Source organism: Euwallacea similis, chromosome 3 (assembly GCF_039881205.1).
Source record: "Euwallacea similis isolate ESF13 chromosome 3, ESF131.1, whole genome shotgun sequence".
Classification (NCBI taxonomy): Eukaryota; Metazoa; Arthropoda; class Insecta; order Coleoptera; family Curculionidae; genus Euwallacea; species Euwallacea similis.
In genome coordinates, this window is record NC_089611.1 from 2,225,022 (window position 1) to 2,247,651 (window position 22,630).

Here is a 22,630-nt window from a genome sequence, read left to right on the forward strand (position 1 = left end):
CCCCACCAAACAATATATCTTATTATACTCGTATTTCCGGCTCAGGACAATAAAGTTTGCTCTGCGCTCAGTAGATTTACTTATTAACTTTATCGTTGTTTTATTGCCCAAAATCCAAAATACTGAGATCATACAATACAAATTTAATTTACAATTATTCATCATAGTTATAATCTCATTTCAGTAACCGTTCGGCCTACAACTTCATCCCCCTACAAAAAACCACCTTCGGGTAGTTCGAGTACGCTGACGGGAACACCTCCGTCGCGCATCAGCGCCTCCAATCCACCTCCTCACACCGCGGAGGAGGTGCAACGGTTGCAACCCTCACACTCCACGGAGGAGCTCAATCAGGAAATGGCCAATTTGGAAGGATTGATGCTTACACTGAATGCCATCACGGCCAATGAGTTCGAATGTTAGGTTATGGCGTGTGAATTGAGGAAGGTGAATTTGAGGTTTGGAGATTTTAAGGTTCTGGAGGAATTTTTAAACAGGTTGCTTTTAGATTCTGTTCACTTAAATTGAAAATTAATTGACCTTGTTTTTTAATGTTGGAGAGTACAGAGTCTCCCAGAAAATCAATAAATAATATGGTTGAGTTAAAACGTGCTTTATGAAAAAAATAATAATAGTGTTTACTCTATAGGGTGTTTAATTGCAATATTGTGAAATTTTACAAATTACATAATAAAATTGCTTAAACACGATGTAGAATGAAGAAACAAATAATTTTTGTATAAATAGTATATTTATACAAATTATTTATTTGTACCAATACTTCTGGGACACCCTGTACAGAAAATAATACTGATTACTTTGTAGCAGATACTTTCTTTTCACTCATAACCCACGGAAGCATGTGATAAATGTTGCAATATATCTGTAAAGCATTTACAATAATTTGAGCAGATCACAACATTTAGAAGGATTTTAGAAGAAGGTAATGAAACATTTTAAATATTCACGTGCGAAAAAAGAACAAAACACCGCTCTAATCGCTTTTTTCTCTTTTACCGGAAAAAATTATTTTCACAATGAGTTTTTTCCTCTATAATCCTTCATAATGTATAATTTTAACTACCCGCGAAAATTTCAAACTTGTAATAATCGCGTTTAACCATAGTTAGCGCTAGTGTCAATCCAATCTGGGTACTCGAGTTTTGTTTACTCCAAGTTTCGTGTTGTTTGGACCGAAATTTCCACGAAAATTGTGCGGAAATGTCTCAAAAATTCGTAAAAGCTGGCCTTTCTGTCGTAAAGTCGTTTAACTGCCGCTTGTAGGAAATACATTGAATTTCTTCAGTTTTTTGACCGCGGTTATATTGGTGTTTTTTAAGAAGTTCAATGGCCATTTTGATTATTTTTTTTTGTTGTTGTCGTGTCGTCGTGCGTCTTCGGAGCAGTTCGTCGGATTTCAGAAACGTAAGTGATCATCCAGTGTTTCCATGGCGTATCGAACTTGTTTTGAAGTCCTTTTTTTCTTGAATATATCAGGAGTTTCAGATTTAAATGCGAATGAAGTCTCAAGATAGTTAGGACACGGTATAAAATAATACATAATTAAATTTAATTGTATAAAGTAATTAAACCTTAGTTCTTTTCTTCTTTTAAAGCAACTAAAACTATAAATTTTCTATAACGTACTTCGTAAGACACGGATTAACAATATGTCCATATTTCTTGATTTTCCATTAAATAAAAAAATGGAAAAGCGGAAACATAACTATTGATCTTACTGTCTCTACAAGAATCCATTTTCCTTAATATTCGTAATATCTGTTGATGTTTTTAGATGCTTTTATTGAAAAGTTAAAAAAAATTCTCATAGTATTATTAATGTGCTACAAACTGTAATAAATTTTCAAACGAACGTTCAAATAAGGCCGGGATATTTGTGGGTCAATACTTGGTTTCTATGAGTACTAGTTTGATGTTAAAGTTAACAACAAATGAATGATTTATCCCTTAGGACTTGTAAATCAGAATACTGCCAAATTTGTCTAGTAGATAATTCTCATGAAAAACATCAAACTACATAGTGGTTTTAAAATTACCTACAAGATAAAAAAAACTCTTCCTAGATCTAAAAATGTACCTACTTAATTACTAATGTAAAAAGTTAAACTAAACCTTGAACCTCCAAACCACAAACACCCTCGCATAAATTTAGCTTTCGGTTTTTTGTTTCTATAGTGAGAATTTCCGTACTGTATTTGTTAATAATTTTGCATGCAGACGACCGTGTTTTCCTTGCAAACAATCACTGATGGTGATTTTTTCGTCGAAGTGCCTACTACTAAATCGTAAGGAATTTTAGATCGTTTTTGAACTCTGCTGCATAACCCAAAGACTGACTTTTAATTGTACCGTTTCATGTTTTGTTTATCCCTTTAGTTGTTTTCATAGTTTTATTGCAATTGGGAGACGAGAAGAGTGGCACAATCTGTATGAATTTTATAATAAACATTTACTTCTTTTTAAAACACGATTTAAGTTCGAAAACTTTGAATTCTTCATCGGGTGATTTTAAGTCTGAATCATGTGTTTTGTAAGGAAACAATAGTTAAATAATAATTTGGTTTTTTGTATATAGATTTATGTAATAATTGAGATTGACTATATGACGGTGACAAAGAAATTGCCGTTAAATCGAACAAATTCCCTAAATTACTTTTGCATTAAAGACGGCGTAAATAAGTTTGTAGATTACGGGAAAATGATCTCACAAGTGCGTCAGCAAAACAGTTCAATATAGAATTTGATAAGTGTGTAAGAGGAAAATTACGTTTTAGGTAATTTTCGCACTTTTATATTTATTTCGCGTCAATGGATTTGTGGGAGGAATTGATTAATTGTGTGACAATGTGTGATTTTAGGTTTTAACTGCCGTGAATTAAGGCTAAAGGTAAGAGTTAGCTGGGTTTTAGTTAATTAACTGATGATTTGAATTTTACAACGCCATGTCAAAAGAAATAGACAACAATATACGTACATAGAAAAATGAATGTACAATTCTTTAGGTAATGCCTAATTCTTTACATATACTGTAACACTGAGAGATTTTTAATTAATACAAGTCACTGTTAACACCGTCCCAAATATGCATATGCCCCGGTTAGTGCAAGTTTTGCACTAAAACAATAAATAAATGCCCTTTTTGTCTCCGAATTTTGGATTGTTGCTCAAGATTTCATTCAAAAAAGACACAGTTTTTTAACTGCCAAGAAAATGCAACAACCTTTCATAGTCTTTAATTTATTTTTAATTTTTAAGTTGTGTAACTATATTGTACATATACCATTTTTTAAGGAATGTTTTGTATTATTGTAAAAATAAATCATTTCGTTACTTTAAAAACATTTTATTTTTCATACAGTAGTACAAAATGTTGATATTTCCAACACTTGTAAAATATATACTTATTGTATACTTCATTTACGCTTTGTACATTTTTAAATTGTAATAGAATGCCATTTTCATTTTTGAGGAGGGTTTTTTGGTAAGCTAGAGAAAATTCCGATTGGACCGCTTGACTTAAGCTTAGGCTATTATAAAATGATCTAACTGTTTCAATGTGGCGTCCTACTTATCTCCATCCAAGAAGTCTAATTAGACATTTATTCTAGCCACTTTATTCCTGAATATACCCTCTTCAAATATTTTATAACTGTAACCATGTGATGTGTAAAAGTTTTTTTACCTTTAATATTAATATATTTATTAATTACGACAATTAAGGTATATAGAATATACAAGGTGTGCAGCCAGTGTGCGAGCCTTTTCTTGCATCAGAATGTCACCGAACCATTCTGCCTAATAACAATGCCTTTTTTTGAGAGGTACATAGGACCGAAAATATTTTATAAAATAGATTTTTTTACTGTAAGTAATTCTACTATAAATGTGACTGAAATATAAATTAAATTTGATTTTATGAAATTCTATTAATTTAAAAATAGTTTGGGGGGTGAATGGTGTTTGAAATATTTCCCAATTTGAGAAAAACTTATTAAAAAAACTCAAAATGGCTTATCCTCAATATTCTCTTTCTCCTCAAACAATCTCTTAATGATATTCACTGAAGTGGGAACCACATGACACTGTTTTATTTTAAAATCAGTCATCTGTCCCAGTTCTTTGTTCTCCCCTTGCAACTCCTCCAACTCCAATTTGAAATCTCCAATTCTCTTCTGAAATTCGATTCTACTAGGTTCCATATTCACCGAGTGCATTAATAAATTATAGTCTATTTGATTCATTTTCATGGCTTTGGCCTTCTCCAAAAGCTCTTGTTGGTTCTTTGAATTTATCTTTGTATCTTCAATGTTTTGGCTTAATGTTGCCTGCAGGAAATGGAACATCATGATTTGTTCATGTTGGTATTTGTAGGAAAGGTTGAATTCTTTCTATTTAGCTCAATCACTCGAAGTTGGGCTCGTAATTTGTTGTAAGATTCTTCACACTCTGTAGGAGTTTCTGTGGTGTTTACCCATTTTGTAACACATTTAGTCAATTTTTGCCACCTCTTGTCTTCCCTTGTACCATCTCAATTTAGCAGGAGTTTCCGTTTAATAACGAATTCTGTATTTTCCAAACAAGGAAATATTATGAGTTGGTTCGGTAAGTATAACAATTTGAAAGTTATATTTCACTTCTCTGTTTGAGTTCAAAATATTCTACGTTTAAATTATGAAGATTATTCAAGCACTAGTTTCTGTGTTAATAAAGGGTTTAGGCAAATTATTAAGAGAATTGAATGTATGTCGACACTCAAGATTTTAATAATAAATCTATCTTCATTCATGACTTCTGAAAGAAACCACTGCGTTACCATAAACCTTGGGAGAGTAGAATTTCCGACTTGGACCTATGTGAATATACGATTATTAAAAATACCTTGAAAAAAAACATGAGTTTAGTGATAAGTTATGACCGTGTACCTGATTTTTTATATAAAATAAAAATTTCACATTTTTAAATAGCTTCTAGTTTCCCTCTGTTTATTTGTTTGCGTTTGTTTGACAGACGCCAATACTTGTTGAGGTATACATTTGCCCCTGGCGGAACACTTCGGGCTACACCAATTCAGCATTTTATTGACTTTTCGTTTCTCTTTATTTTTGTTTTCTTGTCCAAACTTCCAATAAACAGAATTTGGTGTTGCCTACACATTTCCAAATCGACTTTTCATCTCATAAATTGTTATAAACTGAAAGATTGTATAATTGTCTTGATCGAATAAAAGATTTATTTAATCAGATACCCATTTTCCCAGAAGTTGGTACGCTAGTAGGTAAGTAATAAAAATTTAGGAAATTACAAAGCATAAATTTGAATTTTGTAATTTTATCATTTAATATTAATTGTATCAACTTTTGCGTAAACGATAATAATTTTAAATTTATTGTATTTGTAATCTACATTTTCTACACGTATAAATGTGTCGAGATCTTATGTCATGAATCAATGCTTGCAATGACATTTAGTTGTCAAACCTGACGTCTAGACATCAAATTGAAAATTCATATTAATAATTTACCAAATATTTTGAGACTTCTTTACATTTCTTTAAATAGTGTTAATTGCCAATTAACCACCTTGAAAAAGTAAAAATACATCGTCGCCATAGTTCCGCACGTGCGAGATTAATTAACCAACTCAATGGTGTTATTCGGTTCATTAATTTGTCATTATTAGTTAACAACAAAGTTGCAGCAAGTATGGATTTTGTGACTCCCATGGATTCTTTTTGCCTTGGGTAAGATTTTCATTTTATTTACGCATTAAGAAAGCGATACATGTTTACCGAAGATCAATTATTTATTTAGTGGTTACAGCTTCAGTGATAATTTAAATGAGCTACTCAAATTACAGGTTTTTGTATCTAAACCAATATATTCCTAGTTTTGTGTACCTAATACCATTTTTCCCTGTAAATTTAGCATTATTCCTGGCATTTTGCCTATTTTTCAGTTTAGATGATTTATAGAATATTTTGTCTATTAGATATTTTAAAAAAATTAATTTTAATTATTGAAAACTAAGGGCCATATTATTTAATTACTGATAACATTATCACAAACATAGTTTTTATAAAAACAGTTCAAGAAACCAATGACAAACTCAAATGGCCAAATCTGTTCCAAATTTATAAAAAAGAACTTAACACAATGAAATTTAATGGATATACAATAATTTGGCTCAATGTCTACAAGGTGTCTCAGAATATGTGAAGAACATATCAAAATTGCATAACAGGTTCTTGCAAATTTTTGTTCTACATGCCCACTTTAAGTAGATATTGACCCCTAAAGGGGACAGCCCAAACATGTTATTTTTTTGAAAAACTTGCTGCAATAGGTACATATACATATTTAGTAGTGACAAGTTTGAATCATTGTTGTGGTCAAAATTGATATAACTAAATATCTTCAAAAATTACTAAATGAATAACTAGGTCTGATACCGATGATAAGAGCTTAATTGCCGATGTTTCAGTGAGTTTAGCAGGGACATGAAGCTCTTGTTAACTTGGAGAATTCTGCCATGATTTCCTGAAGTTTTAACATTAACAATGTTCCTGACATAGTATGTATACAATTACCTGCACTTCAATGATTTGACCTTAAAGTAATATGTAAACCCCTGTTGGAATGCACCTTACATGCATTCAACATATCTCACATATAAATATTTATTGTAAACATATTTTACAATTTATTAAATTTCAAACTGACAAATTTAAAATTAAATTTACTCAAATTATCTTAAGTTTAAGTGCAGTGATAAAACAGTGCTTTATTGTAGTAGATCATGGACTGGAACTACAGAAAACTAGGACCACTGCCACTTAACTACAATGTCTTCAAACCCAAAAAAAATTAAACTAGACCTCTCTGCAACATCAAAACTACTTCCATTACTCTCAGATGATCTGCTACAGGACACCCCATTAATTACAGTCTTTGTGGGCAAAATTAAGGACCTGAAAACAACTTCAAAAGTTGTAGTTAGTTTAAATTCTTGCCTGCCCATTCCTGAATTGGCTCACTTAAAGCGAATTAAAGCTAAGGAAGTAATTTTATTGCCCTCGGAAAGAATTTCAAAAGATGAAATTCAGTGCTTGTTAAGATCTAAGGGATTTGATACTGATTTGCTATGTGATGAATTTAGAGATGTTAGTGTTGCAAGAATACCACCACGGACCAGGAAGCAGTATCTGAAAGTGCTTGAGCTGTGGCCCTGCAACTTTCATCCAGACAAATACATTGAAAAGCTATCAACTAATACCTTATTTAACAGTTCTGAGATTGAAAAGCATGAACATTATATGAGAATGGCAATATTAGTTGCCACTCTAGCCAGACAACTCAAGCTTAGTAGTTGTACCTCGGGGGTAGTCATAATAGACCCAAAAATGGATTCTGCAGTTGCTTTTGGCTTCTCTAATACACAAAACAACCCCTGCAAACACCCTCCTATGGTGGCCATAGACAATGTAGCAAAGACGCAAAATGGGAATATTGCTGATCAACTGGATCTTTCAGGTTTCCATCCAGAGTTGTTAAATCATGTTAAAATGAAATTTCCTGAAGCAGTATTTGGAGCTTCAAAGTTCAAAAAGAAAAACGAGCTTGTGGAACCCACAGATGGACCTTATTTATGCACTGGGTATTATGCTTATTGCACTCACGAACCTTGTATTATGTGCGCAATGGCTTTAGTTCACAGTCGGATCAACAGAGTCTTCTATGGTGTGGGCAGTTCGAATGGGGGTCTGGGCACTTTGTGCAAAATCCATACAGTGAAAAATTTGAATCATCATTATGAGGTGTTTGCCAAGTTATTTGAACAGGAGTGCAGAATGTTGTGATTTTTTTACAAATAAACATCAATTAAAGTGAAGCAATATCCCAGATTAATTAATAGGTCGAAATATAAGAAGTTTCATTTTGAATTATTATTTTTTATTTCAAGTGGAGAGATTCCTTGAATAAAATTTGTCCAGTGAAAAGTTGTTTGATTCAGTATTCCTGCAGGATCTTACCAATAAGTTATTCCTTAAAAGTTGTAGGTACAAAATACCTACTTATGATTATTTAATAATATTTTTAGTGCAAAAAAGTCCTGATTAAATTTTATCTCGCCGCATTTGCTGATGTGCACTCTAACTGAAATATCTACATATTTAAATCTTCGAAGGTGAAGGTGCTGATGGCTTTTATTGACTTCTAATCATTTGTTCAAATTAAACCCAAACAGGTACTTACTTACATGCTAAACAGGCTAAATATGTTTTTTGTTACTACGCTGTAAAGTTTATTGTCGAATAAACAAAGTACTTTTATTATAGAACTATTATTTGGCTTGGAATTATCAGATTTACAGATTGTTTTGCTTTTTTCTTGGGTGCCTGCATCAGATAGTTTTGCATAGGACTTCGGTAGAGATAGATCTTTATTATTGATTAAAATAAAACTGTTCAAGTGAGCTTTGTGAAGTTGGTACTCTCAGGATTATATGGCTGTTCTTAGGTATGATTACATAGTAATGTTGGGGTTTGATAGTAAAGGAAGTGATGGATAACTGTGTGAAGTGTCTTATTAATTTTATTAAATAGTAAAAAGTTTTTAGATTAATTTTTTTTCATATGTACTCAGTCATTCAGAAAGAATTGGGACTAATGAATGTGTAGTAAATTTCAATTTTTATACAGTGAAAAATAATATTATGCAATTTACACGGGTCATATAATTATGACGCACGCAATTTCGTTATTAACAGCAATTTACCTAATAGTGGAGTATTTAATTATGTACATACATTCACACATTTTGTACTAGAGAATCGAACCCAGTACTGAACATTTGCTGACACACGAAAAGTAAAATTTTTCCCGCAGGTTGTTTATCTCAAATGCTTTTTTTATTGATATTTTTATTTTGAAATGACAGCCCATTGGTTATATAATTTAACTCTTTCATCTGTAAAATTTTACTTTAACCTCTAATGAATCTCACTTAAACTGATGCGCCTTCCTCTATACAGAGTGTGTCAAATAATGTGAGCTATAGCTTGAGATGATTATCACATGTTTGCTTAAAATCTATAAAGTTCTCTAAAGTCTATAAGTCACGATGTGGGAAGTGTTTGATAATAAACATGCGTAAAATTTCTTAGAATTTTCTCAATAATCTATAGTTTTTGAAATTCCCTGTTTCCCCTACATACATCCACTATATGGTTTTCAAAGTTTAGTCTGTTGTCCACTTGAGTAATTCTCAGGAATCAAGTAACTCTAGGAACATTAATAAGGTTGCTCTCTAGGTAAGCATAACTTACCTTAAAAAAAAGTTCAGAATTTAGTTTTAAAAAACCAGGACCATATTTTTTTAATATCCAATCTTATTATTATGTTCTAAAAATGTGCAATTTTTATCCCATTTAACCAACGTTGTATCTCCTATCATTTTAAGATTCCTACGTTATTCATTTTTATGTGATATACCCAATAAAAAAAAATGCTCAATAAAAATAATAGTTCAAGAAATTGGTAATATAGAAAGGACTCTATATAACGCAATATAAGGACCTCAATACTTGTAATCGAAAATGATCCATAGAAACACCAAATAAGTCAAATTCAGCACGGACCAAATTCATTTGCCTACAGAATTGGGTAATAGAAACATTGTAACCATAATTTGTTCTATAATAGAGGGTAGAAAATAATTGATTATGACGAGCTCTCATTGGAACAACAAAGTTAACGTTATTCAGTAAATCAACAGAGCCAATCATACATTTACTATCTTGAACAAAGTGACCACGTCAAGATAAACCCGCTGTCTCTTTAAGGAGATTATATTTAAAGATAATACGTGCTCATAATTTGTTTTTTCAGGGGCAAATCCAACTTAGAATCTAGCATACCTCACAAATCTTCTTTGTACTGCATTCATTTTAAATTTGTAAATCTTATACTATCGCGACCAAACCCAAGCGGCATATTCAAGGACATACCTAACCATTGAGTAATACACAGTTTTTAGGCACCGTATATTAGTGGAAAACATGGAAATCTCTCATTTTGCCTGTAGACACCAGGTTTAAGTTCTCTTGATGATTACCAATATTTAATATTTTTCATCTCAGAATATTGATACAAATGTCATCAAAATAAAAAAACACATAGTTACTATTTAAAAGCAGAAAAATTAAATATTTGGGATATCGCCTGAATGATCACCAAATCTAAGTTCATGTGACTATTCCTAATTTAATTAATTTTTCACGTCGAAATGCTGATAGACCAAATTTCCTATCAAGTCTGAAATACCAGTTCTGAATTCTCTCGTTTTTTTTTCTTAGTTTTTCATGTTTCCTCAGTTTGCTCTACAATTTTGTTTTTGCTATAGTTTTTTGCAAGATCGAAAATGTGCATGGTTATTAGTTAGATGCATGGCCTGTAAGTCCACTAAATCTAAACTTTCTAATTTCCTATCTTTTTACACTTCATAGCGCTATTGTACATTTCATCAAGATCTAAAACAAACATCCAAGACACGAAATTTGGAAAATAATCACACTTAGTTTCAAAAAAGACCAGATTTTTCTGCTCATAAATTACAGGGTCCAACACTAGGTTATGAACGAAACCTAAATGCTAAAAGGTATAAACATGAAGTTTTGGTAACTTACAGGTGTTAACTCTAGATACGTTTTAAAATAATTTTGTATTAAAGTTATTAGTTATATACAGGATGGCCACATAAAGTTCTATTTTTTAAGTAAGACACCTGTATGTTTTTATATATTGAAATTGAGCTCTTTTCAAGAGCTTTAAGGAAATATAGGCATACACGGGTTTACACCACTAGCCTAGGAAATATTGTGATATAAACGATTAAAATTGACCATTTTTGGAAATTCATATTTTACCTACAAAAGAACATTTAAAATCGAAATGTTGTCACTGCCACCCTGTATATAGTGTATATACGCTGTGGCATGTATATATATTAAAATCCATTGATTACCAAAATTACATTTTGATGTTTTTTGGCGTTTAGGGACAACTATCTGTTAACACGATAGTGGCGGACCCTATATTTTCCATTTTGATATAATATATTGAATTAATAATATTTTTTGTAGTTTCAGGTTCTGATAGTGTCTGCTTCTAGTCACTAAGTCATCCAGTTCCTGCATCGCGGTATTCTCTTTACGTAAAAAGGTCACATCTTTTCGCATTATCTTCGTTGGCAACGTATATTGCATGGTTTTCACCAGTCGTAGAAACATCTACAATTGAACAAATACCTTACTTATTCAATTGTCCGAATTAAGATTAATTTAAGCAATTCGTCCTATGTGAGAGAGGAGGCAGAGCTTAAGCCTTGTCGTTTAGTCGTTCTTGGTGCCGCGTATCGTTAGGCCGGCCCACAGTCCAAATTGATTTGTATCTGTGTCCATTTACCAGCGTTGTAGCCTCAGTTGATGCCTCTTTCGTCTTAAGTCTACTTTCTGGTAGTTTTTCGCCAAGACGGCTTACGTTTGTCAAAAACCCTCGAACCCTTGGGGTTGCCTGACTATACTTTATCCCTGTACCGAGAGGGTTAAGACTGAATTTACATCCCGTTTCTAATAAATGGATATTGACTCTGCTTTTTTGCAAACTAAAATGCTAAACATCGACAACAGCTTCCTGCAGAATCGACGCCAGCACGAAACCACCGGCATCAAGAAATTGTACAATTCCTTCTTTGTTATGTTCTAAAGAAGGAAGGGTTTCGCCGCCATTTTGGACTATATAGAGTTTTCCTGAGGGCTCGATATTGCCCTTGATCGTATTTTCGTTTCTCCCATTTACTGTATAAGCCCACATCGCTTAGCTAGCCTTCGAAAAAAAAAAAGCGTTTTTCCTAATATATTATGGATTATAAACTCTATGCGAGCTCCGACACGTTGCTGATCGAAACGTCTTCATCGAGCTCTAAAGACTCCTGGACTCTGTCAAATAGCATAGTCATGGATAATGGGGATGAGTATTTCGGATGGAACCCTTTAAAAATCGACGAACACGAAGGAGGGAAAGTAGTGCATAGGAAACGGAAGATATCGTCGGAGCCGCGCGAAGAGCAGCAGCGCGCGAAACAGCACCAGAGTGGTTTTAGAATGACGAAGGACCCTTTGGCCTTTGACGAAAAGACCGAAGGTGTCAAGAAGGTGACGCAGAGTGAGAAAGGTAAGTTGTAGTTATCAATGCAAATCAAAATTTACCTTAGTTCCAGTTAGTTAATCTATGATAACTTCACTAAGAAACTGATTTCCATGAAAATGAGAAAATTGACCAATGATTTGCTCTGAATCCTACTGTTTCTTAAATTAACAAATTTAACGGATGCAATGGTAAAGTAGCGTCAACTTCGAAATTTCAAATAAGACGACGCCCTGTTCTGTGGGTATTATGCAGTTATCTCCAATCATTTTTGCGATAAATTGCTGCTATTCTATAGTTAGTTTCCTGATATAGAGTGATTATTAAAAATACCTCAAATAGACCTTAGAATATCACAGACATGTCTTGTATAAATTCATCTCTTATCTATTGTCAATGTCAGATGTTTAACCATATTAGTAAAAGACCTAATCAATGCCCTGAGTTTATTACGTTCACCGCGCACATCGAGGTTTTGTTTTAATGATCGCCCGTTAGTAATCACGAATGACATTTTCCTAAAGATGCTTAGCGACACATCGATACATTGAAACCAAATTTAATAACGCTTATTTGAAGTAACTTCGCCCTCGAACTTGAAATAAATCGCAACGGCAAATATTATACATCACTAACACAAAACCCTGATTTTTGAGTTTTGAATGGAGACTATGGCGTTCCTCGTCATGGAGAAGTACCCACATTCGGCTTTGCAAGCACCCACCCGACTTGATTCATTAATTAAATCCCAAATTTAGTCACATACCTATAATGTCTGGTTTCAAATTTTACTATATTTATACTATCGAAGTGCCGCCTTATCACTAAGTTCATGCATTTATCTACTGTGAGACAACATATTCAAGTTATCAAAATATTAACAAATTCACGCTCATAGCGACTGCGTATTATTACTGTAGTTTATCTAGTTTCACAAGACATGTGCTAACGTCTGTTGTGTATCACAGCCATTTGCCAGAAAGATGGGTCACTGGGAGGCCCTTTGCAGAAGTATGTTGTATTGTCTGTAATTGTAGAATATGTGGTCTTACTCTATTTTATCATGTTGTTGCACTTGTCTCTATCTTTGAAACCATAACATGTGTCTGTTTTTGTAAGCAATCCAGAGTATTAAAAGAGAAAATCGAAATATTTTGGTGGACTTTATTAGATTCATCCATTCAACACGTTTATTTCGATTTAAATTCAATTTTCCAAAAAAAATCTCAGGGAATGACGTCACAATCGTTCAATGCCGGCAGGCGCAAAGTTGATAAAGAAACGTAATCTTGACGTTATTCACTATGAGTTTTCGGTTCCACGTCCAAAAATCTGACTATAGTTCGGTATAATGAAGATATCACAACTACTTGAATTATACTAAATAATTTCATAGTTATCATACATGCGCAAGAAAATTTAAACCAATAAAAGCTACCGCCAATCTGGAGATCTCAAATGAAATGATAACTCCAGACTTAAGAAGAAAACGGAAACTGCTTTAGACTTGTCTAAAGAGCGAATGGAATTGAAAGCTACAAAAGAAGAAATAAATAAAATTAAAACTGGCAGCTGAAATTGCTTATATCAAAGATTTCACGAAATTTACAGTTTCTTTGCAAAGTAAAATGAGTTCTTGCCGAGCACGTTAAGGAATTCAAGAATGCAAAAACTGCTTCTATTACTTCCAAATTGAACCTCAAAAGTAGTTAAATAAAAGTTGAAGACCGGAAAAAAAGAGTTAGGACCAGTAGAGCCTCGCATAGAACAAAAAGTTGAATATTGAGACGATCCTTCTCGAGTCAGAATTCAGCACTCTGATAAAGAAAATTGTAGATCTTCCTAGAAGCATTTTTATACCTGTCAAAGATATTGTAAATTCAAAGGAAACTGAACTCTGAATAAAAGCAACAACATAAGAGGCAAAAGAAAAATCCTCCCAGAAACTCAATAATAATATTTGGTAAGAATATAAAACCTTTCAGCAGATGTTCCAGAAGTAATTTCTTATGCAATATTTCAAAACAAAAGTCTGAAAATGAAGAAATGGAAACTGGATCAGTTTCTTAAACAGAGATTAACACCTCGTAAAAGAGAGATCATTGAATCTCTTTTGCCTGGTTTCATGAAAAACAGATGCATGATAATTTTTTATGAGTTAAAAATTGTAAGCACTTTTTCTTCTGCTTGCTTAAAAGGTAGGGGCATACGAGGCGCAGGTTAAGTGTTAAGTATTTATTTCTCAACAATATTTTAGATTTCTTAAATGATCAATATTGGGACCTTAACAACCATTTTCAAATTCTAAAACATTTTAATAATCAACGAAAATTTCTTATTTACATTTTTAAATTTTGACATCATGTATCATATTCATCTTAATCCATTAAAAATAAGAGAAAAATACCTTTTTTAAGTATCTAAAACCTTGATCAATCGATGATGTGGATTTTAATTAAAATCAATAAAATATCAACCCAAACAGGTTTGAGGTAAACTCGGATTCGTGACCCTCGACAACCAATCAGATTGACAATTAACAAAAGTACCAATCTAAAACCACTATAAAAGTGAGATAAGGAGCACTGCCAAGAGCGCAAGAGCAAAATTTAAATATTTTTATTTATTTTCTAAATATATCTTGTAGTTAGGCAATAAAATTAACTCGGACGTAAAGTTATTTCACGAATTTGGCCTTAATTTCCAAAAGAGGTTATAAATGTACCGTATTGTTTTTTAAGTGTTTTTATAGATTTTGTTTTCATTTTTTCAATCCTTCCTTCAAAAATGTTCAGCGAATGTGCACCAGGTAAATATAAAGATGATGATTTGATTTATGATCCTTTTAAAATCAATTAGTTAAAATAAATTTTAATTTTCATATATTATATAAAACTATTAATCTAATATTTTTTGCTAGTGTTAAATTCCACATCAAACAATATCCGTGCGATTTTGATACATTAAATAATAAGGACAATTATAGGTTTTTTACATTTTTCATTAGCACTAGTAACTGTTAACTGGAGGCTGAGGAAAGAAAGCTATTTTTGGAATATGGTTCCTCCTTGGAATCATTTTCTATGTGCGTCAAAATGATATAATTAGAAAAAACTGGTGCCGAATTTTTTGTTCTTATCTGTTCTTCATATTTGCTCCTTTTGTTATGATATACGCACGTATCTAGTGTATGTCGACTTAAGGAGTAATGGCTATTGTTCCCGTTTAACATTACGTAAAAAAATTGTATATGTATATATTTTAGAATTGCAACAAATTTCGGACTTTGAAACATAATAGTGAGTTTTGGAATATGTTGAATCTTTTGTTTAAAATTTCATGGTTTTACTCCTATTCAAAAAACAAAGATATTTTTTCAAGGAAATTAAATCATTGCAGAGAACTCTTTGTTTCTTATTTTACTCAGGGTGTTTACGGACATTTTACCGACAACTTTAATTTTCCACAAGGTCAATACTAGTCCAGTAATTAATTTACTATATGCTTCACTTAATTAGTATTGATTAAATAGTGTGTTATTCTGAGGATTAGTCAATTTTCGGGCATATTCAATTCATGTCCTCAATGCATTTCACTGCTTTTAGTTTTCTTCATAATCCTTTCAGTATTCTAATATATGTGAATTCATTGACGACACTCTTGATTACCCAGAAAGTCTTTCCAGTTATTCTGGAATCCATAGATGTGTGTAATTCCGGTTTACTCCGAATATCCAGTAATGCCAGTAATAATCTTCGTATATAGAATTGCCAATATGTTATTGTGATGTTTGGCAAACATTGGTGAATCACCACAAAAAAGTAAATATGTCGAGAGGATGAATCTTGTTTAAAAATGTGGATCAGATATTTTGGTAATACAATTCATAGTCAAGATGATTAAGAAAATGGAAAAACTCTGCAGAATAAATCAGAATTTTTTCAAGAACGAATTTATGATACGTATATGTGTTTCTAAATATTCTCTAATAATATTTAGAAATTCCAAAATCCTTGAGGAACTTTGCGTTCCTTAAACCTCTGAAGCCACATGCCGCTATGTCTATCATTCGAGAGATATTTGGAGAGTTTTGAAAAGTCTGTTCAATTACTCTCTTTTTTAAGCTAAATTATTAACTTTTATTGGGTCTTATAAGGTTTATTTCAATTTCTTTACGGGAACGTGCAATTACTGCAACTTCATGTGATAACTGGCAGTAGGTTGCAAGAGTAGACAGATATTTGCTTTGATTCGGTAACTGCATGACTTAGCGATGCCTAGCTTTGGTTAGTACTTTATTGGCATTGGTATATATTGCTTAAATTATTTTAACATTATTTTACATTTATGGCATTAGCCTTGCATTATGTAATATTATTTGACATTTAATAGCATTACCCTTGCATTACGTATTTTCACATACTTGGGAATAATGCAAACTTATATAAATATTTATCATTTTTGTAAAACGTTATTTTTTGTTGATACAAAATGTTCTGAAATTAGTGGAGAATATTTGGTTATATGAAGAATATATGGTTAAGTAATATACTACGTGACAAAGAAAGGTAAACACCCATTAAAAACCATTTTATTTTAATAATTTTTTGCATGTTGACTTATCTTAAAAAAAGAAAGAAATGATCAAAATTTCAAGTTTATCTGTTAATTTTTTTTTAGTTTCCATTGGTCGTTCCTTAAAAAAATAAAATTTTGTTTAAACATTTTTGTTCACATTTGCATCGCAACTTTTGTGATGTGTGTTGCAATCGGTCATAATTTTTACTCATTATACCTAGAGTGTGTAGAATTGAACAGATCCGTCAGCTTAGTGACTTTGAGAGGGGCGGATTGTTGGGTTGCGCGAAGCAGGTCTGTCGGTCAGGGAAGTGTCTAGAAGAACTAACAGATCCTTAGGAACCATAGTGCGGTGTTACTAGGCGTGGACTCAGGAAGGCCGTGGGCACAGAGCCCGAGGCACTGGGCGACTCAGAGGAACCACAGAGCACGAAGATCGTCGATTGCGACTTTTGGATCTTAGAGACCGATTTAGCAGCAGTTGAGCTATTGCAAATCAGTGGTTTGAAGAACATGGGAATAGGGTTGGTATGCGTACAGTATATCGCCGAATACGAAGTTTTGGCCTTTTGTCCTACTGTCCGCATTGGGTGCTGCCTCTCACTCGCGAACATCAATCTAACCGCTTACAATGGTGTAGAGAGAGGATTCAGTGGGACCAAGAATGGACTCAGGTGATCTTTAGTGATGAATCCCGCTTCTGTCTGGGGATGAACGACGGTCGGGCAAGGGTGAGAAGGCGACGGGGTGAAAGGCGAGATCCACAATTTGACAGAGAGCGTCATGTCCACCGTACTGTAGGCGTTATGGTATGGGGTGCTATCGCATATGGTAGTAGGTCACCCCTAGTTTTCATTAGAGGCAACATGACTGCCCAACGCTATATCCAAGAAGTTTTGGAGCCATATGTGATTCCATATTTTCGAACTATCCCGAACGCTATTTTCTAGCAAGACAATGCTAGACCTCATGTTGCTAGGCAAACAATAACGTTCATGGATCAACATGAAATGAACCGTTTACCCTGGCCACCTCGATGGCCGGATCTGTCTCCTATTGAACATGTCTGGGATGTGATTGGCCGCAGACTGTTGAATTTACAGCACCCTCCACAGACTTTAGTAGCTCTTACTCATGAAGTTCAGATTGCCTGAAATGAGATACCTCAAGAAGACATTGACAATCTTATTAGATCCGAGCCCAGGCGTATCAATGAGTGTATAAGGAACCGTGGATGCTCAACACACTATTGAAAAAAAATGAAGTTCTTCTTCTGATCTTGTTGAAAATCATTGAATAAGTATGTGGTACTGAACACGTACAAAAAAAATTATCAAAAAAAAAAATGTGGGGTTTCCATTTGAAAAAACAAAATTGACCTTGATTAGAGCCTGAAGATGACCTTGAATCGAAACAGTGATGATGCCAAAAGTTTTCCCCTTTCATATAATCCCTTTTTTATTTGAAACTTTTTTTTCTAAATCTCATAACTTCAGAGATATTTACGTGACACACTTAAAAAACTCATCCTGTATATACTATATATATATATATATATATGACAAAAAGACAATTATTATTTTTGATAAAAGTTATTTCCAGTTTTTCTTTTGAATAACAAATAATTCATAATTTCTGCAAATTCTCAAAAATGATGGAAAATGCTTAACCAGTTGCCCATGGACATCTTCCAGACTGTCTTGAACAACATAAGTCCATTTCCAGGCTCACAATTAATTAACGAAACACGAGCTTGCAGCATCCTCAATGTGACCACTTAACCTCAATTGACACCTCTTAAAGATAACTGTATGTTTCACTTACAAAATGTTTTGTTGTACCATCCCGCCGATGTGTAATAAAAAGTTCAACACTAATTGGCGGAATTGAGTAATTATTAAACCAACCAGGGATTGAATTCCAAAAAAAAAATCATAACTTAATCCATCATGATTCAATGCATAGAATGTTTCAACTACACAATTACCTTACTGTTGAAGCTGTTTTAAGAAACTTGTTTGAATAATGTCATATTTGTGTTTTATAATAATTGATTGGATTTTTAATGCAGTTATTAACAATATCAACTTATACTCATGTATTACTTAAACATACAAGTTCTTATGCAGCCATGTTTGTGGAACAATTGTATTATCTGACTTTGGGTATGTGGCATTAATTCAAACTCTGACATAAATGAAACGATTATGGTGCAAATTAGACACTATTGTTGTGACGTCAGCAAGTCTCGTGGCTTTATTTAAGCCGCTCTTTTTAAATGAATAAGGTCGAAATAATAAAGGCCTCCATTAGGACGGTCAAAGTTGAGCGTGTTTTGCTCTATAAAGTCTCTGCTAAAAACAATGTTATTTTATCTTTGTCGTTAATTTGACTGAAATTTGCCCTTTTCTAGGTTCTACCAGGATGCCTCAGTGGGAAGTAGAAGACTATTCGGACATTCACCAGGAGATCGACAATTCTCTAACTTTGGAGACCGAACTGAACACTGCAGGTGGTACTTATGCGAGGTAAATTTCTAGTCATTCATAAAAAAAGTTTCCATTAATTACGATTTCTATAGGTTGAAAAGTGGTATCAAGGTTATTATGGTTGCCATTTAAAAGCGAATTAAAATAATGTGATTTTCAAGGGGACCACGTGTTTTCATTGTTTTGGTAATTATTCTGAATTGTTTTATCTACGCAATTTTAATGAGGCCCATAACATGCCGTCTTGATTGTTCGCTTGACAGAATGTATATCGAATATTTAGCATGCAAAAGTCAATAATATCAATATGGATACATACCAAATGTGCTTATAAAATAAAAAACAGGCGACGGACGAAATAATTAATATAATAAACCTACTGCCTTGCCTCCAAATTTCCATCTTGCAATTCTATTACTTCATATTCATTGTACCTATTTCTGCGAAAATGCTAAAAATTACAAACTTATACTCAAATGGGGTTGTGATATATTTTACAGTTTGCGAGATACTAGCTTATTTTGATACTAATTTTGCGATTTGGAAGTATCTTAAACTGCATTTCTAAGACCTTTTAAACTCAAAAAAGTCAATTGGTGTAATCGAAAATAACACCTCGAAAATTTATAAATATTCCTAGAAATTTTAAAATATTTTGATTTTATTCCATTTTTCAAGTTTCGATTGTCAACATCTCAAGAGTTTCGAGTGGTTTCGATGAATAGTTACTTAGTCGTTGTTGTGATGTTATGATATCACCTTCATTTTCCGAAATATTGGGTCACTTTAATACCGAATATCGCGAGTTTGGAAAGAAACTGATCCAATTTAGGTCAAATTGTCAAAAGTTTTCTTAAAATTTTTGAGAGTTCACTCATCCACACCAGTGCGCACTTAAGACATCAACATGGTCCGCTTTTTCGACCGCTATTCTTGTTTTATATGTTTCATAATTAACGCAGATAGATTTCCCTGGCCACATTACCGGTACTGGTTTGAGTACCCGAATTCGTCATTTATTATCCATTACCAGAAACCCATGCGGAAGTAGAACGTTGAGGCCATGTATAGCGAAAAATACCTAAAGACGGAACGAAACGTAACTTAAAAATCAATTTTAAGCTTTTCCTCTACATGTGACGGCATCCTCAGAGTTGTCTATTAGTCAATTCCATGTTAACATATTTCTAAATCGCCCCTGATGACAGCATAAACTTTCTTGTCCTAGGGTAAGATGAAGGTATAGAACCTTCTCGGTGGCATTCTTAGTTTTGATGCTCGCATTTTGGAGTTGAACCGTCAGCTCAACCCTCTTATGCCGGCCTTTTATTATAATCAGAGAATCCTTTGGACTTTTGCTGCATCGGCAAAGGCCTACTCTCCGAATCTGTTGCCTTCTCCGACTTCCATTCCAATAATAGAATCAACAATGGTGTCCTTTTTTTGCGCGCCACTACCAGACCCTTCCTCTGTAATGCAGTCGCCACTCGCCTTCTTTTTGTGAACTGACATTCAAGATGTCCCGAAAAAAATTTATCAACATTGTAGTTATAGGCCATTAAATTCCCTTCATCTTATTCCATTAAACTATTTTTCTAGCTCTTATAGTTTTTAAGAGACCCATACGTGTAAGATTAATTTGGGCTTCACTATGTATATACCAAAAATGATTTTGAATCTCTTATATTTTTTTGTATCTATAATAGTTTTCCAAAGTCCTTAAGAAAATAACAAGAAGCGCGTGGTTCGATTGATTTAAATTCATTAAGCTCTCTTTAAACAATCCCTTTTTCAATATACGTTATCTTAAAAGAACTGATGTTATTTTTTTCTATTACATATGTAGTTAAAGTATAACGCTTTACTTTCGGAGATTTTTGTGTAGTAATTTCTTTTTTCTTTAAGCGATTCGATGTTAACCATCAACAACCTAACATCGGCGTTCAAACAAGAAGCCCCGTCTCCGACAATGAACGAGGTGACTCAAATGCAGGTGCGACACAATAGGCAGAGTCCCACCTCCACCCAACAGGGCTCTATGACCGTCAACAACGTGAACAACATCATGGAGGAGAACTGTCAGAATATGTTCAATAACACGATTAATCAGTTGTTGAGCCAAAGCGGTTTGACCAATTTACATACTGTTATTGATGGTAAATAGTGCGTCCGGTTACGTTTCGAAGTTGAAAAGTAGGTTAATGTAATAAAGGTGTTAATGAAAAATGGGTATTCACGTGAAAAGATTGCGGTTAACGTGAAAATTAATCGGAATTAAAAGAAAAAATTCGCATTGCGCTGTGCATTTCCAAGATAAACCGTTTAATTCATATAGAATCGTATTTTTGAAGAAAAAAAGAGAAATAACAAAGATCCAAATTTTAACTTACAAATCCGCCATTTCAAGCTATTTTTCGACTAGAAAGTATTGTTAAATATTTAATACTTTCACAGAGTTTCTAAAATGATCTTTTTTTTGTTTTAGGAAACACCCTCTCTACATCTCCTCATTCCAACGATAACTATGCGGTATCGTCAACAAACTACAGCTTAATTGAAGACTGCCGATTTCAGTATGTATTGGCAGCAGCCACCAGTATTGCCACCAAACAAAACGAAGATACCTTGACCTATTTGAATCAAGGGCAAAGTTACGAGGTGAAACTGAAGAAACTGGGCGATTTGTCAATGTATAGAGGCAAATTATTAAAGGTGTGTTTCGGGATAGTTTGTTTAATAAGGAGTTAAATAAAATCCATTGTCAATGCTCTGATTTATGCCAACCCATGATTTTCGACCTTTGAATAGATATTAGATTATAGAATATATGCATAAAGTAGCTTTAACTATGTCTTTTTTTATTGGTTTAATAATTTCAGACGGTGATCAGAATCTGCTTCCACGAGCGACGTCTTCAGTACATGGAAAAAGAACAAATGGAAGCGTGGCAGAAAGCTAGACCTGGAGATCGTATTTTGGAGGTGGATGTCCCCTTATCTTATGGTGCCTTTGATATAACACAACCTAGCACTGCCTTAAATGTTGCCAATTTTGTTTGGGATCCCACCAAGGAGGTTGGCATCTATATAAAGGTATATAATATTACTATTGAAGGAATATAAAAAAAAATCTAATGGGTTTAGAAATTTTTATTTTAATCATTTATTTTCTGAGGATGTCCCACGTCTGAAGCCTCGATTGTTCTTGAACAAAAAATATCATTAAGTCGTTTTCATTTGGAATAGAATTTAATGACAGTTTAAAAAGTAATTAAAATCGCAAACTTATGGTTGGAAAATTGGTTGATAGTGCATTTCAGCATCGATTCTTATATATTGAA

At 33.2% G+C, this 22,630-nt stretch overlaps 3 protein-coding genes across 10 annotated transcripts in view; all 3 read left to right on the forward strand.

Annotated features, from left to right (window-relative positions):
- fra (frazzled) overlaps nt 1–11,652 on the forward strand; it is a 39,248-nt gene extending 27,596 nt beyond the window's left edge. For 6 of the 7 annotated variants that reach the window (XM_066406669.1, XM_066406672.1, XM_066406670.1 and 3 more), the window contains one exon: nt 185–3,942. In XM_066406669.1, coding sequence (XP_066262766.1) covers nt 185–423 — 239 coding nt within the window. In that variant the 3' untranslated portion in view covers nt 424–3,942. Of the gene's footprint in view, nt 1–184; nt 3,943–11,160 lie in introns of those variants that run through there. The other variant, XR_010753153.1, reaches the window with a different exon arrangement.
- Nucleotides 6,863–7,909, forward strand: LOC136420030 (probable inactive tRNA-specific adenosine deaminase-like protein 3). Its single transcript, XM_066406691.1, has one exon. The coding sequence runs from the start codon at nt 6,863–6,865 to the stop codon at nt 7,874–7,876; it is 1,014 nt and encodes a 337-aa protein (XP_066262788.1). The 3' UTR covers nt 7,877–7,909.
- Nucleotides 11,653–22,630, forward strand: part of gem (gemini) — a 28,678-nt gene continuing 17,700 nt past the window's right edge. Inside the window, exons 1-5 of one of the 2 annotated variants that reach the window (XM_066406682.1) lie at nt 11,653–12,250; nt 19,215–19,329; nt 21,196–21,446; nt 21,776–22,002; nt 22,170–22,382. In XM_066406682.1, the coding sequence (XP_066262779.1) occupies nt 11,938–12,250; nt 19,215–19,329; nt 21,196–21,446; nt 21,776–22,002; nt 22,170–22,382 (1,119 nt within the window). In that variant the 5' untranslated portion in view covers nt 11,653–11,937. Of the gene's footprint in view, nt 12,251–13,170; nt 13,235–19,214; nt 19,330–21,195; nt 21,447–21,775; nt 22,003–22,169; nt 22,383–22,630 lie in introns of those variants that run through there. The other variant, XM_066406683.1, reaches the window with a different exon arrangement.